The sequence below is a fragment of the Camelus dromedarius genome, chromosome 27 (assembly GCF_036321535.1).
Source record: "Camelus dromedarius isolate mCamDro1 chromosome 27, mCamDro1.pat, whole genome shotgun sequence".
Taxonomy (NCBI): Eukaryota; Metazoa; Chordata; class Mammalia; order Artiodactyla; family Camelidae; genus Camelus; species Camelus dromedarius.
Window position 1 is genome coordinate 26,019,808 of NC_087462.1, and position 17,585 is coordinate 26,037,392.

Here is a 17,585-nt window from a genome sequence, read left to right on the forward strand (position 1 = left end):
AGGGCACTTGGGTTGCTCCCACCTTTTGACTCTTGTGAATAATGCTGCTATGAACATGAGTGTGCAAATATCTTTTTGAGTCCCTGCTTTCAGTTCTTCTGGGTATACACTGAGAAGTGGGATTGCTGGATTAAGTGGTAGTTCTATTTTTAATTTTTTAAGGAACCACCATATCATTTTCCATGATGGTATATCATTTTACATTCTCGCCAGCAGTGCACAAAGGGTTGCAAGGCTCTACGTCTTCACTGACACTTGTCATAGTCTGTTTTCTTGATAGTGCTCAGCCTAGTGGGTGTGCGGTAGCATCTCAGTGTAGTTTTGATAGGCATTTGCCTAATGATTAGTGATGCTGAGCATCTTTTCTTGGCCTTATTGGCCATCTGTATGTCTTCTTTGGAGAAGTGTCCATTAAAATCCTTTGCCCACTTTTGAATTGGATTGTTTTCCTATGACTTGATGTTTTCAAATAGCCCTCCTGAGGTTCAGAGAATCACTTGGTAGGTGATTTTTAGATTGTCTTACCCTTTTAACACACTGACACATTTCTTGGACTCCTTAGCCCACACATTTCTTCAAATACCTTTACCGTAATTCTGTGTAGATTATTTGTTTTTGGAACTTCCATAAATGCTTGGTTGGCTTTTTGATATTTAGTTCAGCTAAACCTTAATTACTATTTTTGTACTGTCAGTACGTGTTCAGCCAATTTGGCTGTTAGGTTTGTTGCATTTATTGCATTTTTATTTTTCAATTTATTGTTATGAAAGTAATTTCTGCAGACATTACATGAAAGATTGAGGGAAAAGTAGGAAGAATGCTTCCCCAAGATCACTGTAGTGATTTGTGGGTGATATATGTCTGGAGAAGTCAGTTCGTTGAATTCCAGTGAAGTTAAATTTCTCAGTAATAGTCTCGTAATTACCACTTAGTGTCAGATCCAATTCTGACTGTATACTTAGAGTTCTGGAGTATTTGCTAATTACAGGGCACTGTCCTAGTTCCTAAGGGTTACACGCAGATGGCTAAAACAGTCGTCACCCAAAGAACTGCAGTCTCTTGAAGGAGACAGATAATGTAAATTAAAACTTGTAATGCAGGTAGAATTGTGTTTTACAAAAGAGGTACAGTGAGAGTGGCAAAGGATGTGGGAAATTAGGGAATTATTTGTAACTGATGGATCAGAGGTACTTTCATGGAAGATGTGATGTTGAAACTAAGACTGGAATGATGAATAGGAATTTGAGAAGAAGCAGCAAGGGAAATGTCCTGTAGGTTGAGGGGGAACATGATCGTGAAAGCTCCTGGCTGGTCCCCTCGGGGAGCAGGAGATGACCCAGCGATACAGGAGTGGGAGGTGAGAAGGTGTAGCAGAATGTTTCCTGTGTTTACTTAGGGTCAGAGGTTGGCTGACATTCTGCTTTTAAAAAAATAGGCGTCTTCGATGGCTTTTGTGAGACCGATGTGTTTGGCTTTGTGTTGACGAGAGCTCTCGTGTTGGTATAAAAGGGAATGAGGAGGCAGGATTTGGACAGTGTAACGAAGGGGCGGCTGTGGGAGTGCAGTCGAGGTGTGGAAGGGCCCCCGGGGTGAAAGGAGTGGGCGTATGAGAACTCGGTGGTAGAAATAACAGCATGAACAGTTTGAATGTGCGGGTGAGGGGCAGACAGGAAGGCGTCACCGATGGCGGAGATTTATAAACGGGCTGACTTAAAGTGTTAACCTGTTAATATGTTATGTGTGCTTCTCTATTTTCTTAGTAGGAAAGTAGTATTCTACTTAATCTTTTCAGAGACTAATCGGGGATTTTTTAAAACTTCTGTTGTTTCTCTGTTGTTTCTTTCTATGACATTCTTTTCTGTACTACTTTTTTTTCTTTTATCATAGCTTAATTGGTATTTCTTCTTTACTCACTAGAAACTTTCAGTTTATGAATTTTTATTGAGGTTCCACAAGCTAATGTGTACTGGTGTCATTGTCATTTTGCTCTAAATATTTTGTGTATAGTTATACTTGTCAATTTCTGGTGTATACTATTATTGTTTATATGTTCATGTTACCTTTTGTGTCGTGGATACACATAATTCAGGTGCATAACAACTTTTAAAATAAAAAAGTGGAAAAAAATGAATGACCCTGGTTCAGTAGTGTCCCAAATGGGCCACTCCAAGACTGGAAAGTCAGATGTTTGCACATGATACTGTAAAGTAGCGTACTACTAGGGTTTGAATTCATTATTTGTTAAGTTTTTTTTCCCATCTTACTAGGATCTTCAGACGCCAGGAACAGGATTTGTGAAGGTTTATCTTTTATTTCCTAGATTACCTTAGAAGCATCAACTTTATGAAGTCACTGCCTTTCTATTAGAAAAGAAAGATGTTCATGGTGCCTTCTTAACCAGGAGGCCCCCCACGCCCAGCTCCTGCTGTGCCTAGAAGACCTGTCAGGAAGGACGCCAGGAGGGGGCTGCAGAACAGTGACCGACCTTGGGTCACTGCTGGGCCCAGGCAGCAAGAAGCAATGAGTCCCTGTGGGCAGGAGGCCGGCATGTGCACGGACAGCAGAGCAGAGGTGCTGGCACCAGGAGGCCGGGCGGGCACTGGGGTGCAGACTTCAGTCTCCCCTCTCCACCCAGTGGCCTAGCTCTCCGTGGGGCGATGGCCGGCCAGGGGCTTTAGGAAGAGTGGGAAAACTGAAGTTAGAGGCAGAAGGAACTTCCAGGGTTCACGTGGGGGCGAGTCCAGGGTGGGCGGTGCTGGCTTCCTGAGGCCAGGACAGCTCTGCTGCGTCCCCGCTCACCCGGGCCAGGAGCGCCCCCTCCCCCGGGTGTGAGCGGTTGGCACACGGCCAGCACCCTCTCCGTGAGCAGGGCAGGTCATCCCAGGGTCACGAGATTGGGGTCAGTCTGTGAGTTCAGGGGTGGGTACTCCCGCCTCCTCACTGTGACCCTGTCTGAGCCTCAGTTTCTTCACCTTGAAATGGGGGAAGGGTAACAGTGCCAGCCTGGCCAAGGCAGGAGGCAGTGGTGGGTCCAGGCTTTAGCTCCAGGAGAGTCTGGAGGGGTTAAGGGAGGAAGGGAGCTTCCTAGCAGGAGTGCAGGTGGGAGACTGAAGGGGCACCTGAGGGGCCATGTGACAGGCAGCGGGGTGGGTGGGGCAGAGAGGAGGCGGTTGGATGTCCAAGTTACAGCCAGAGACTGAGGTCTGACCCCACCCTCATCCTCCAAAGAATAGGTCACTCTTGATGTGAGGAGGCAGAGGTGGGAGGGGTCTCTGCACTGACATGGGCTCAGGTCCAGAGAGCGGGGCTGCAGGGAGGCTGGGAGATGCCTGGAATGACCTTTCTCCTCTGCCCCACTGTCCTGCATCCCCTCTGGCTGGGTTTGTAGATCATTCCCTGAAAGGTGGGGTTGGGGAGGGGTAAGGTCAGAGAGGCCACGGAGGCCCAGAATGGTAATGGCCACCATGGGGCTTGCAGGCAGGCCCAGAGCCCATGGGGCCGTGCCAGTCTGTCCATCCAGATGGACACAGCTGAGGCTACTGTTGCCTGTGGCCCAGGTCTGGGCTGCCCCACTGCTCCCACCCAGGCCTAGGTGGGAGAGGGCATGCCAGGCCCCTGGCTTCCTGTCACCCCCTGCCCTTGCAGGTGAACACACTGGCAGATGGCAGACAGGTGCACAGAGCAGGTGCTTGAGAGCAGGGCCAGAGCCTGTGTCAGGGCCCCAAGCTCGGGGTGGGCACTGCCCCCAGCATGCCCGAGTCCCAGCTTCCCCACGGGGCTCACAGTCCCCTCTTCTGGTTTCTCTTCCAGCCGCTGCTGGCAGCCCCAGGCCGGCGTCCGGGCCCCGGATATTAGGAGTCACTGCTGCCCCCTTGGTCATCTGAAGCCCTCTCCTCCTCCTGCCTCGGCTCAGAGTCTTTGGGACGTAGCCCCAGCCTTGCCTCTGCATCCTGGCATGCCAAGGCCTGGCCCGTGCCTTCCTGCCCAGCCCGCGGAACCCCGGCAGCCCCTCCAGCTAGGCGCGGCCCCGGGTGCCCTTTGGATTTTCCATCCACTGCTGTTGCTGCTTCTGGGGGCACCAGGCTTGTGTGTCCTCGGGGGGCAGACGTGGTTCCTGGGGCTGAGCCGTGTCCCATGCTGATGCAGGGCAGGTTCTTCAGGTACTTCTTAGAGGCTGCTGAGTTCCCTTCCAGCACCTCACGCTGCTCCTGGATGCTGCGCAACCCAGACCCGTGCCAGCACAAGCTCTACATGAGGGTGGCCAAGGCACCGCCTGCAGCAGCCCCGCCCGCATCCACACCTACCAGTTCGACTCCTTCCTGGAGTCCGTGCGCACCTACCTGGGCAGGGAGAGCTGTGATGAGGTGCTGAGGCTCTTTGACCCTTTGGGGCCCCTGGCCTTCCTGCAGGCCAGCAGGCAGTTCCTGCAGATGAAGGGACAGCAGCCTCCCCAAGACAGTGACTGCAGGCCCTAGAGTGTGGCCCTCCCACCCCAACAACGACCTCTCCGTGGAGCACCTGGTCACGGGCAACTGCAGCTGCAGCGACGTGGCTGGTGGCCCTGAGAACTGCCTCACCAGCCTGATCCAGGACCGGGGCGGGGATGCGCCCCAGGTGAGTGACCGGTGGGGAGAGGCCCAGGGGGCAGCCCTCTGGGCAGAGGGCAAGGGGGAGAGGGTGTCCTCTTCAGGCGTGCCCTGGCCACCCGTCCCTGAGGGCTCCCTCGGGGAAGCCAGTTGCACTGTGAGAATAGGGACCTGGGGTGTCTGCCTTAGGCCCCCAGGGCCAGGCATGGTGTGGCACACTGGGAGGTGCTTGCTGAGTGTGCAGGGAAGGATGGTCTGGTTTCTCCTGGGATAAGGGAGTGTTTCATTTCCGGCTGGGCGAAGGTCCCTCCTCTTCTGCAGGTAGGACGATTCTGATGGGCCAGCAGGCTGCCGTGGCCTGTGGCCAGGGTCTGCAGGGGCCTCCTGGGACTTGGGAGAAAAAATGAGAGTGGGCCGTCGGGAAGTGTGGTCAGGAGATGTCCTTTGGGGTTTGTACGTGTTGTGGCTGCACAAATCCTTACCGAGCAGCTAGTTCCTCAGTGCTTGCGAAGTGTTCTGGTGCCAGGGACGAGGTGCAGTGAAGGGGCGCAAGGAAAGCCCTTTGTGTCCTGGAGCTGCCTTCTGGGTCAGGGGAGGGGGAAGGTGTTAACAGCCAAACACAAGAAGCAGGGGTCAGGTGAAGGGTGGGAGTGTCCCTGCTGTGTGTCATCCGGAGTCAGTGGCTGTCTTGTTCAGGGGGCCGTGTTCAAGATGCTGGAAGAGGTGTGGGCAAGCCCTGTGGGTGTCGGAGGCAAAGGCGGGGGTACCTGTGTGCTGGGCGGGTCCCAGCAAGGAGGGGCTGGGGCACAGTCTGCCTTTTTAGCAGTTTGGTTTCCTTGGTGAGAAGGCCACCCCTACAGGAGGGCATGAGCAGTGGGCTGGGACCCCGGCCGGGCCTCCATGGCAGCAGGGCAGGTGGGGAGCCCCCCTTTGCAGAAAGCCCAGGATGTTGCAGGAGGCTGGAGCCTTAGCCAGGGCAGGGAGGGCAGCAGGTGCCAGGCTAGGCTTGGGCGTTCATGCTTACTGGCCGTCACAGGGCCAGGTGACATGGTCCAGGGCCCTTGGCCTCTCCTGAGCCAGTGGCACTGATGGGTTCCAAAGAATAGCCTCTGTAGAGGCACAGAATAAGCTAAGTGGGGTTACAAAGGAAGCTGGTTATCCTGGACCTGTTTCTATTGATGGCCCAGGCCGAGGACCCCCAGATTAGAAAGGTCTGTGAAGCAGCAAGGTGCCGGAGAGGATCAGGAGAGGAGGGAAGAGGTGGCCAGAGCCCTGGGAAGGGGGTGCAGGTGTGGCATCCAGGACACATCAGAAAATCCCCGTCTCCCGTCAGGGATCAGGGCCCCCAGGGCTGTTCAGGCTGGGCAAGGTGGAGGTCACTGTGACCTTGGCTGGGGCAGCTCCCCCTCCTTCCCCAAGGCTGGCGTGCTGGCGGGAGTGGTCCTCAGCGGGTAGGGAGGAGGTGAATGGAACAGACTATAGACGGCTCTTTCGAGGAGCAGAGATGCAGGGCAGTGGTTGGTTTTGGAGGTGGGAGGGTGCAGGAGGACCAGGTGGGCAGTGGCCTGGCTGTGCATCTTATGTGGCAACACTCCATTGGTCACCTGCTCCCTGAGGCTCGGTATCTTTGCCAGCAAAATGCCACCTGCTTTGTGGAGTGCTGGGTCACAGTGGACATGATGGCCCTGGGGCCTGGCCCACACTGGAGCTGGTCTGTGTTAGCATGAGGGCAGGGAGTGTGCTGAGGAGAGACCGGATAGACCCAGCGGTGCAGAGCTCTCTGGAGAAGATCAAGGAGGCAGGGCTGGTGTGATATGTGTGCTGTTGGTGCTGCAGAAAGCCGGCCCAGTCGGGAGGAAGGAGCAGGGTCTGAGGGGTAGGGGTGGAGCTGGTGAACTTGTGGATGCAAAGGATGTGAGTATGGAGGAAGGAGGTGGGTGGACCACTCCCAGATTCCTGGCTGGCACTGAGGTCGTCAGCCAAGGTGGTGAAGCAGTGGGAGGAATGTGCTGGGGAGGAAGATTCAGATGTCAGAGTGGGCTTGGATGTGAGAGGCCCATGGGTGGGAATGTCATTGGAGGACGGAACTCTGGGACCTAGTGCCCCAGGATAGGACCAGGTCAGGTTCAAATCCCCGCCTGACACACACACACAGTGAGTGTCCCTGGGCCCAACCCATCAGCTCCTCCATCCCCTCAGACCCCTCGTCTTTAAAACTGAGAGTAAAAACATCTTTTTCCTTGTTTGTCATGAGGAATGAGAACTGGGGTGAAAGTGTTTCTAAGCAATGTTACTGATGAAAAGTCACCTGTATCTTTGTATCTTTGTTCATTATCTGGTAGGGAATCTTGAGGGCTGGGGCAGGGAGAGGGAGGTTAGGAGATGGGGTTGGGTACCATGGCCGTGCGCAGAGATTCTGAGAATGGGAATGCTGGGGAGTGGTGCTGGAAGGGGGCGGGCAGAACTGCACCTGTGTGTGTGTGTGCACGTACTTGTGCTCCTGCATCCATGTGTGTGTACGTGCGCTGTGTGTTGTGCGAGCATGTCTGTCTTCGTGCATCCATGTTTACAAGTACTGTGTGTGCATGTACACGGCATGTGTGTGTGTATTCACATGTGCATTGCCAGCATATATCGTGTGTGCAAGGGGTGTGTTTGCGTGTGTGCAGTGCATGGGGCACGTGTGTGCACATGGTCATGCCTGCCCCCTTCCAGCATGTCGGTATGTGCACGTGTGCATTGGGTTCTTCTGTGCATGTGTGTGAGCGTGGGAGGTACTCGTGTCCACCGTGTATGAGTGTGTGTGTAGGCTGATTTCAGTAGTTGTGACAAAGCGCGTGTCAAAGCTGTGTGGCAGGGCTGGGGGTCTTGGGGGAAGATGGCTCGCAGGGCCCGAGGGCTGGGGCTGCCACAGTGTGAAGTGGGGAGCTCGGCTGCAGGACAGGACACGGTCACCCAGGCCCAGGGTCAGCTCAGACCCCCATGCGTGTGCCCGAGACTCCGAAGGCCTTGATGCTCTGAGACCTTGGGAATGAAAATCATCTCGGTGGTGGTGACAGCAGCCGTGTCTGTGTCTCCTTTGTGCAGGAAACACCACTTGTTAACCAGTTTACTCCTCCCAGCAGCCAGGTGGCCACCTGCGCAGGGCCTTTGCATGGGCTGTTCCCCACTCTGGAACACTCTTCCCCACGTGCCCACGGGGCCCCTTCCCTCAGCTTGCTCGTGCCTTGGCCGCCCTGAGCCCCTGACCATGCTGCTTCAAGTGGCAGCAGCCCCAGCCACACTCTCACTGTATCCCGTGTCTTTTTCTCTTCCCACATGGCATCGCCTGTGAATACTGGATAATTCCCGTGTCCTTCTTCTCTGTTCTTCCACGATGTACCCCCCAACAGGGCAGGGAAGTTTGCCCTGCTGGCTGATGAAACCTGGTACACAGCAGGCCCTGCATTAATACTTATGTAGTGCAATGAGGCACAGAGGTTAAACAGCAGTCAAGGTCACACAGCTTGTAAGGGGGAGACAGAGGTAAGAGTCAGCTCTTGTCAGCTGGTGGTCCCACCCACCTGGGGTGTCTCTTGCCCAGCACTCTACTGGGAGAGTATATGTGTGTGTGTGTGTGTGTGTGTGTGTGTGTGTGTGTGTGTGTGTGTACAAATGTGTGTCAGGGTGGGTTGGCATGCAGACTAGAGAGGTCCAGCAGTCATTCAGAAGACACACAGCTGAGCTAGGCAGGTGCTCGTCCCAGTTCTTGCTGTCTGATCCTGTGCCAGGGAGCTTCGCCCCTCACACTGCCGAGGGGAGGCTGTGTCACCTGTGTCCCTCCATCCCCAGCCAAGCTGGGAGTCAGCAAGAGGCCCAGGCCAACACGTGGCCTCTTTTTAGCCCTGCCACCACCCGGCCTGTCCAGATGCCACGTGGCCACATCACATATCTGTCTGGCAAGTGTTTCTCTGGCCAGAGCAACTGTCCCCTCTCCTCCACCTCCACCCCTACCTGGGGGCCCCTGTGCAGCTGCCCTCCTGCTCCCCCGGCGTCTCAGTTCTGCGTCCCTCTCCCTCTTATGGTAGTCTTTTGTGCATTTTCCTACCCCTGGCCAGATGGGCCAAGTCAGGACCCATGGGTGCTGGGGTGGGTGGGACTGGGGACTTGGTGGGGGAATTAAGAGAGCCGTCCTGTCACCTGTGGTCCTCATTTGGACATCCATGCAAGGGGCTGAGGAGGAACTCCCATGCCCCAGGACAAGCCATAACTTCAGAGGCCTTGGACCACGCCCTGGATGCCTGGGGAACCAGCCTGGTGGGCTAGGGCCGGGCAGGAATGGACAGGGGCTGACCCACTGCCTCTGCTGCCCCACCTGCTGGGCTGGGGAAGAGCTCTGCCCAGGGAGCAGGAAGGCCTAGCAGGATGCGGGTCTCTCCCAGGGCCCTCATCCCGGCCCACTGGGGCCACAGGGACCAGAGAGGCCACAGCCTCCATTCTGGGGCACCAGGGTGGAAGGAGGCTGGGAGCCCTCTCACAATGTGCCATCTCTCCTGGGTGGCCAAGGCTGCCTGGCCACCATTAATTGGCTCTATTCATCCTGTAATGAGATGGAAATGAGGCTTCCAGACAGAGGGGGCATTGAGCCAGCGAAGAATGGCTGCTTCCTTCTGGGCCTGGAGGGCAGCCCACCCCCAAGCCTTGCCCACTCCTCTCCTGCCCCGTCATAGCCCACCCAGCCCAGGAGCACTGTGCCCACTCAGCAACTCCCCCGGTTGTAGATGCATCGGTCTGAATAACATTTGTCGGGTCAACTGTGAGTGGGACACACGTTAATGACACAACGATAACAGAAATAGAAGCCACCACTCGCTGAATGCCCCTCCGTGTTGGGAGCGTGGCCAAGGTCAGGGGGCAATCTGTGACTTGGATCAGGGCTCAGTACGAGATGGGGAGCAGCCACCACTCGCTGAGTGTACCTCCGTGATAGAAGCGCAGCCAAGTTCGGGGTGCAGTCTGTGACCTGGATCAGGGCTTGTCTGTGATGGGAGCCAGGCACCCTGTGTCCAGTATCAAAAGTCAGTCTGTGATGCAGATCAAGGCTCAGTGTGTGACCAGGGTCATGTCTAGGCCTCGGGGTCAGTCTGTCCTCTGAGCTGGTGGCCCCCTGCCTGGCCTCTCCTGATCTGACTCCTCTCCATACACCGTTACAGTGGTTCCCGTTTATACTGAGGGCGATGGAGAGCGTACAGCAGACACTGGAAGGACATGGAAGTAAGAAGGCAGAAAGATTTAGTTTTTTCATGATGCGTTTTGCTTTTCAGTATAAAGGCCATATAGGCCTGTTAAAGAAAATTTGGGACATTAATAATGATGGAAGAAAAATGTAACGATTGCCCATAGTTTACCACCCAACCCTCATCAGTTAATATTTTAGTGTATGAAATAAAAAATGTATAGTGACATTCTTCTGAAATGATAACTTCAGGATTTATAAGTGTGTATACAGTTATCAGTATTCTCTGTCACTGACAGAAGTTCATGAGCTTTACTTTCTGCTTGATAAATTTGTGTGAAGCAGTATTTTGTCAGTGGCTTTCAGTGTCAGTTGTTGAAATCTATTGGTCACATTACCTGATAGCACATTTCTCTATTTGCTGGTGAAGTACTTTTTGGTGTTGAAAATCTGTGCTTTCATTTGCTGTTAACATGTTGAGAAACCAGTTCAGAGTGGTTTTATAGTTCTTTGCAGTATTGTTTAAAGGGTTTGGTGCATACCTCTAAATTTTTTTTGGCTTAAAAATACACGTGCTGATGGCTAAAAGAAAGCAATTGTGGATGACTTCTTTTGGCAAAAGATCAGTAGTCTAGAAAAGTGATGTTACTGGCTAAACTGGAGTTTGGGGTTAATACATGGATTTAATTTGCATGTCTTTCTAAGTCCCTATTTGGGTAGTTAATTGAGAACTGAGTGTATCTTTAATTTCTCCCTGTTTGCCTTTTCCTTTAATCAGACGACATTCAGTCTCTGTCTATTGAATGAGAAGAAATGAATGATTGAAACTGGCTAACCTAGCTGCCCGGATTAGATGGGCATCCTCGGTGTTGTCAGTTCTCATTTAGAGGTGGAGATGATAGAATCCTCTTGTCTCTCTCTCCATGACCTGTGCTGGAAAGCTGAAGCTTCTTTTCTGATTTCTTGCCCTTGTCCCTTGTCCTTTTATGGCCAACCCAGTACTGCTGCCTTTACTAGCTTGTTTTTATTGGCACCAACTTAGCTTCCTTAGAGACCAAGGCCCTAATTGGCTAAGTTTGGCTAAATTTGTATTTGGAGAGTTTTCATCTGTTTTGTGTGTAGATAATCCAAAGTTTAAGGAAGTCAGTATTTCTCCTACTACAGAGCAGAAGTTTGGGATAAGTGATAGCTTGACATGTGTAAATAGACATAAGAAATCTGTGTTGCCTTTTCTTTTCTCAGTGGTGAGAGGACTGGCCAGAAATGTCCAAGTGTACAATCCACCAAACAGCGGGCACGTTGGCTGGACCCCGCCCCTGGCCGGTGCGGCAGCGCCGCGTGTGTGCGCTCCCCTGGCTGGCACGAGGCCCCCGGAACCTGTAAGTACTGTTGTCGGCTCAGAGCTGGCAGAAGGATTTTGTAGATTTTACGGCACCTCCTGCTGTGGTTGTGGCGCAGGGCAGTAGATGAGTTGGTGTGGCCCTGGGTCACGTGCACCCTCATTTCCTGATGAACTTAGTCTCGTTTGTGTCGTGCTTGGCAGCCAGTGAGAACGCAGGCCACAAACATGCCCGTGTACAATGCTTAAGTGATTGCTTTTGATGAAGTAAATCATAAGGGTATGAACTGTAGGGTTAGTAAGCAAAAATGAATTTGGGGAAAATGTACATTAGCTGTATATGAGTTAAAAAAAACCCAGTAGTAAATCCAAATCATTCACAGACCTTGTCAATATGGGCTTTCATTGTAACACACACGTCTGTGTTAGGAACCTACCTGAAAGTTTGCCTTCATTGGCTCTTAACAGATTGCCAGTCTACCTTAGTACCATTCCATTTTCTAAGTAGATTAATAATACAGAGAGCAGAAATTACTGATTTGAGTAGGAAGAGTATCAGAACATCTGAGGGAAAGTAAACTTACAAGACTTTACAAAAAGAAGCAGGGACCATGAACAAAGATAAACACAACTTGAGCCTGTCCGAATGTTGATTTGCATCCTGTGTGTGGCAGGACGTGTTCAGACAACACCGCTCTTACCCACTGCCTGGAGTAGCTATTTTAATAGAGAAATCTCTCCCCGAGAAGTGTATCTTAGGTGTACATGGCGCTAACACTTGGGATGCTTTGGGGTCACTATCATAAGCCCTGGATGTTGTATGTGAGAACCTTCCCCAGGAACCTAAATGGGAGGTTGTTGAAGTTGCTAAGGGTCAGGTGTGAGCTCACCCTTAATGGAGAGGGAATTTATGAGGGTAAATTACATCTAACGCTGTGGCCTGGGTAGATCTCACGAGGTAGTGCAGAGGTTGACTTCTGCTGTGTCTGGGCTCAGCCCTTTACTATAAGCATTATAGTACTGGCTAATAAAAGGCTCGGTAAGCATTTGGGTTGTCGTCAGACAGAATTTGTCAGGTCCTCCCCTCTAGATTGTGGTGCCAGGAAACACCCACATGGGGCACTTGGAGCAGCTGATTTCAGACGCACCCTATTCCAGGGACATCATTGCCCTCCACTCAGATGGAAGGGGAGTCCCAGCCCCACCCAGGGCCAAACGCATGAGGCTGAAATCCTTTCCACCCAGTTCCCTTGTGACTCAGTGAGGAAGGCTGGACAGATGGGTGGTGAGGGAGGGGTGCTGAAAGCTGCCTCCACCTTGCGCAGGTGAGGGGAGGCCTGGCGCCTACTTATGCCCGGGTTCCCCATGTTCACATTCAGGTTGAAGGCCCTGTGGGCTGAGTGAGTGTCACTGGGCCATTTTCTCATCAGGAACCTTTCTTAAGGAAGTTTCTTCCCTTCTCCTGCCCTGTGGTGGGTCTTCTCACCAACTGGGCACTTTTGAAATGTGAGGACTTGGCCTCTCTGTTTCATTCAACAGGAAGTGGTCAGAGTAGCTGAAATCCCTTTCTCTCCCAGTCTGTACATTTAGTTTCAAACCTAGTCTCTGTCCCTGAAAGATCAGCATGTAACCAAAGCTCTGAATGGAGCACTTTTTTTTTAGCACTTTTTTTTTTGTTGAATTATGGTCAGTTTAAAACTTTGTGTCAATTTCCAGTGTAGAGCACAGTTTTTCACTTACACATGAACATACATATATTCATTGTCACATTGTTTTTTGTTCTGAGCTACCATAAGATTTTGTATATATTTCCCTGTGCTATACAGTATAATCTTGTTTATCTGTCCTGCATATGCCTGTCAGTATCTGCAAATTTAGAACTCCCAGTCAGTCCCTTCCCACCACCCACCCCCTTGGCAACGACAAGTTTGTATTCTATCTCTATGAGTCTGAGTCTGTTACTGTTTTGTATTTATATACATATAAATTTTTTTAAGATTCCACACACGAGTGATCTCATATGGTATTTTTCTTTCTCTTTCTGGCTTACTTCCCCAAGGGAGAGAAGGCAAGAAGAGAGGGGAGGCCCAGGAGAGGACAGGCCCAGGTGCAGGCAGGCCATGTGAGGGGAGGCCAAGGAGATAGTGGGCAGGACCAGGATAGGGAAGGACCAGGAGAGAGCAGGCCTGGGGTGGGCAGACAAACCCGAGGGCAGACCTAGGTGAGCGAAGGAACAGGAGAGGGGAGGCCCAGGTGAGGGCACACCCAGGAGAGAGCCAACCCAGGAGAAATCCTGTTCAACTTCCAAGAGATGACGTTGAGAGGAAACGGGTATTTGAGTCTGGAATACAGGAGGGAGGTCTGGATTGGAAATAGCAGGTTGGAAGGTTTCAACCTGTAGAGAATACATAAAGCCCTAAGGCTGATGGGGGCGGCAGCAGAAAGTGGGAGAGGCCAGGAGACTGAGCCTCAGGGGTGCTGTGTGCCAGCATTCAGGGGCTGGGGCTGAGAAGACCGGCCAGGGCCGTGGGAGGAAACCAGAGCAGCCTGAGAGCCGGGAAGCCCCGTGAGGAAAGGGCTTGAGGAAGTCGGGGAGAGCAGCGGTGGGAAGCGTGGCTGCCGGGCCGTGCGAGGAGAGGACTGAGAGCTCCCCGTGGAGTCAGCACCTGGTGGGTGGTGGGGGACCCTGTCGCGAGCAGTTGCAGTGAGTGGACACGCTTGCTTGGACGGAAGAGGAGAGGAATCGGAGGAAGCGAATGGGAAGAGCTCCTTTGCAGGGGCAGGAGGCGTGTGTGCCGGAGAGCAGAGAGATGGGGCCGCAGCTGGAGGGTGAACGCACCTTTCTTTTTTAAGATGAGGGAAATGACAGTGTACGCTAATAGAGAAGATAGGTTAAAAGGGTGAGTTAGTAACGCCACATTCACTTAGGCCGGGGGAGTTGCAGGTGTGGGCCCAGAAGTGCCCCTGAGAGAGTCAGCTTCAAAACACTTTGCCAGGTCCAGTCCACTCAAGACCAGCTCCCAGGAGTGTCAGCCACTTAGGAACTCTACCGCCCCCTGCAGTTTTGATCCTGGCAGGGCCAGAAGCCATAATTAGCCAGCTGAGGGAGGAAGGATGGAGGTAGGCAGGAAGGAGAGGCCTGTCCTGCCTTCCACCCCTCCTGCAAGTCGTCAGCCAGCAGCCTGGCCTCGCTGAGTAACTGACGTGGTGTTACACGTTATCCATAGTTACGTGATTAAAACGTTCTCAAATGTTATAGCATGCTCCCAAATAGATCTTTGATTGATTAAAGATTTACTTGGTGGAAATAAAAGCAAACAGTAAAATCAAGCGAGGAAAGCACGTAAACGTAAGGCTGAGCCACAGAGCAGGGTCAGCAGACATGCGGAAACCCGTTTTCATTTCACCTGGAGAGCGTGTATTGGTCTCTCAAGTTTGTGCTTAATGATACGTATTGCCACAGTCTCTGAAACCGTGAAAGCCGCTTTCTGCTGTTTGCATCCGCTGAATTCCCTGGAGACTGGCTGGGGCCCAGAGGGATGTGGAAGGGAATGAACTGAGGGATAAGGCGATGTAGAGATTCTTGGTGGGGAGCTCTGTGCGGGACTAGGCCTTCAGCATCCTGTGGTTCCACCCCACTGTAACCACAGTTGCATACAAACGTGACTTTGCCAGGGGCAGGCCTCACTTCAGGAAATGTCCTGAAACACTTAGCCACCTAGCACCAGCATTTGAAGGGAACCCAAGATGGCCCACAAGCAACTGCAGAGGTTTGAAACGCCTTAGGCTCCCATGTGCTCACTGGGCACACTGGGCCTCCGGGCCTCTGTGTGCACTCACAGGGACACCGGCTCTGGAGGGACAGTTGAGGGACAGTTGAGGGTCCGAGCTGTTGCTAGGCTACGACTGTTCCGAACCAAACATTCCGCGCCGCTGAGCTTCGCAGCCAAGGTGTGGCAGCGAGACCTCTGTGGCTCTTCTGTAGCGCCAGCGCTGAGATCGGGAGGCGGCAAGAGGCCAGGAGGGAAGTGAGCGGTGTCGGAAGGCGATAAGCCAGATGAAGAAGGGACTCGTTAAGTTAGCGAGATGGGTGGGCTTCACCACCCATCAGAGGGAGCCCAGGGATCGTGAGAACCCCGTGCCTGGGTATTACGTCCACAGCGGTGAGCTGAAGGAGTTCCACAGAGCCGCGTATTTAGGTTACAGGCATAAAGTGCAGGAGTTGCTGTCACGCAAGAAAAATGTCGTAGACAGCAGAGACAGGAGGAACAGGTAACAGGGGCGGGGCGGGGCGGGGCGGGGCCTGGGAGGAGCCGCCAACTATGGTTGTAAGACGTGAATTTTAAATTGCCTTCCCACGGCAGAGATGTTGAAGTGTGAGACAGTGAGCGTGTTAGAATCATTGAAGTACAGTGTTCTCTCTCGTCCTTGCAGCCACAAAGCAGATAGACTATCATTTTACTTAATTGAAATGTTGTCTTTGGAAAAGAGTAACGGTAACAATAATAATATTACCTAACAATTACTGAGCTGTTAGTTTGTGCAAGGAACTGCCAGACACTTTGCATAGCTTTTCATTTAAGCATCACAGTGGCGTCCTGTAAGATAACTACTACTACTTCATGCCCATTTTGTTGATGAGGAAATTGAGGCAAGGCAGAGGGGAGGCCCAGGGGAGGGCAGGCCCAGGAAAAGGCAGGACCAGGTGAGCGCGGGAACAGGAGAGGGCAGGCCCAGGAGAGGGCCGGCCCAGGAGAAGTCCTATTCAACTTCCAGGAGATGACGTTGAGAGGAAACGGGTATTTGAGTCTGGAATACAGGAGGGAGGTCTGGATTGGAAATAGCAGGTTGGAAGGTTTCAACCTGTAGAGAATACATAAAGCCCTAAGGCTGATGGGGGCGGCAGCAGAAAGTGGGAGAGGCCAGGAGACTGAGCCTCAGGGGTGCTGTGTGCCAGCATTCAGGGGCTGGGGCTGAGAAGACCGGCCAGGGCCGTGGGAGGAAACCAGAGCAGCCTGAGAGCCGGGAAGCCCCGTGAGGAAAGGGCTTGAGGAAGTCGGGGAGAGCAGCGGTGGGAAGCGTGGCTGCCGGGCCGTGCGAGGAGAGGACTGAGAGCTCCCCGTGGAGTCAGCGCCTGGTGGGTGGTGGGGGACCCTGTCGTGAGCAGTTGCAGTGAGTGGACACGCTTGCTTGGACGGAAGAGGAGAGGAATCGGAGGAAGCGAATGGGAAGAGCTCCTTTGCAGGGGCAGGAGGCGTGTGTGCCGGAGAGCAGAGAGATGGGGCCGCAGCTGGAGGGTGAACGCACCTTTCTTTTTTAAGATGAGGGAAATGACAGTGTACGCTAATAGAGAAGATAGGTTAAAAGGGTGAGTTAGTAACGCCACATTCACTTAGGCCGGGGGAGTTGCAGGTGTGGGCCCAGAAGTGCCCCTGAGAGAGTCAGCTTCAAAACACTTTGCCAGGTCCAGTCCACTCAAGACCAGCTCCCAGGAGTGTCAGCCACTTAGGAACTCTACCGCCCCCTGCAGTTTTGATCCTGGCAGGGCCAGAAGCCATAATTAGCCAGCTGAGGGAGGAAGGATGGAGGTAGGCAGGAAGAAGAGGCCTGTCCTGCCTTCCACCCCTCCTGCAGGTCGTCAGCCAGCAGCCTGGCCTCGCTGAGTAACTGACGTGGTGTTACACGTTATCCATAGTTACGTGATTAAAACGTTCTCAAATGTTATAGCATGCTCCCAAATAGATCTTTGATTGATTAAAGATTTACTTGGTGGAAATAAAAGCAAACAGTAAAATCAAGCGAGGAAAGCACGTAAACGTAAGGCTGAGCCACAGAGCAGGGTCAGCAGACATGCGGAAACCCGTTTTCATTTCACCTGGAGAGCGTGTATTGGTCTCTCAAGTTTGTGCTTAATGATACGTATTGCCACAGTCTCTGAAACCGTGAAAGCCGCTTTCTGCTGTTTGCATCCGCTGAATTCCCTGGAGACTGGCTGGGGCCCAGAGGGATGTGGAAGGGAATGAACTGAGGGATAAGGCGATGTAGAGATTCTTGGTGGGGAGCTCTGTGCGGGACTAGGCCTTCAGCATCCTGTGGTTCCACCCCACTGTAACCACAGTTGCATACAAACGTGACTTTGCCAGGGGCAGGCCTCACTTCAGGAAATGTCCTGAAACACTTAGCCACCTAGCCACCAGCATTTGAAGGGAACCCAAGATGGCCCACAAGCAACTGCAGAGATTTGAAACGCCTTAGGCTCCCATGTGCTCACTGGGCACACTGGGCCTCCGGGCCTCTGTGTGCACTCACAGGGACACCGGCTCTGGAGGGACAGTTGAGGGACAGTTGAGGGTCCGAGCTGTTGCTAGGCTACGACTGTTCCGAACCAAACATTCCGCGCCGCTGCTGAGCTTCGCAGCCAAGGTGTGGCAGCGAGACCTCTGTG

General features: G+C 52.9%; 1 protein-coding gene across 7 annotated transcripts in view; it reads left to right on the forward strand.

The window, feature by feature from the left end:
* Positions 1–2,335: 2,335 nt before the first annotated feature.
* LOC116150816 (ankyrin repeat domain-containing protein 26) overlaps positions 2,336–17,585 on the forward strand; it is an 88,511-nt gene continuing 73,261 nt past the window's right edge. For 3 of the 7 annotated variants that reach the window (XR_010378138.1, XM_064480188.1, XM_064480190.1), the window contains exons 1-3: positions 2,340–2,571; positions 3,811–4,614; positions 11,044–11,180. Coding sequence is in view for 6 of the 7 variants with exons in the window: in XM_064480188.1 (XP_064336258.1) it covers positions 11,065–11,180 (116 nt within the window). In the remaining variant the exon portion in view is untranslated. Of the gene's footprint in view, positions 2,572–3,810; positions 4,615–11,043; positions 11,181–17,585 lie in introns of all 7 variants that reach the window. The other 4 variants (XM_064480186.1, XM_064480187.1, XM_064480193.1 and 1 more) reach the window with 3 other exon arrangements.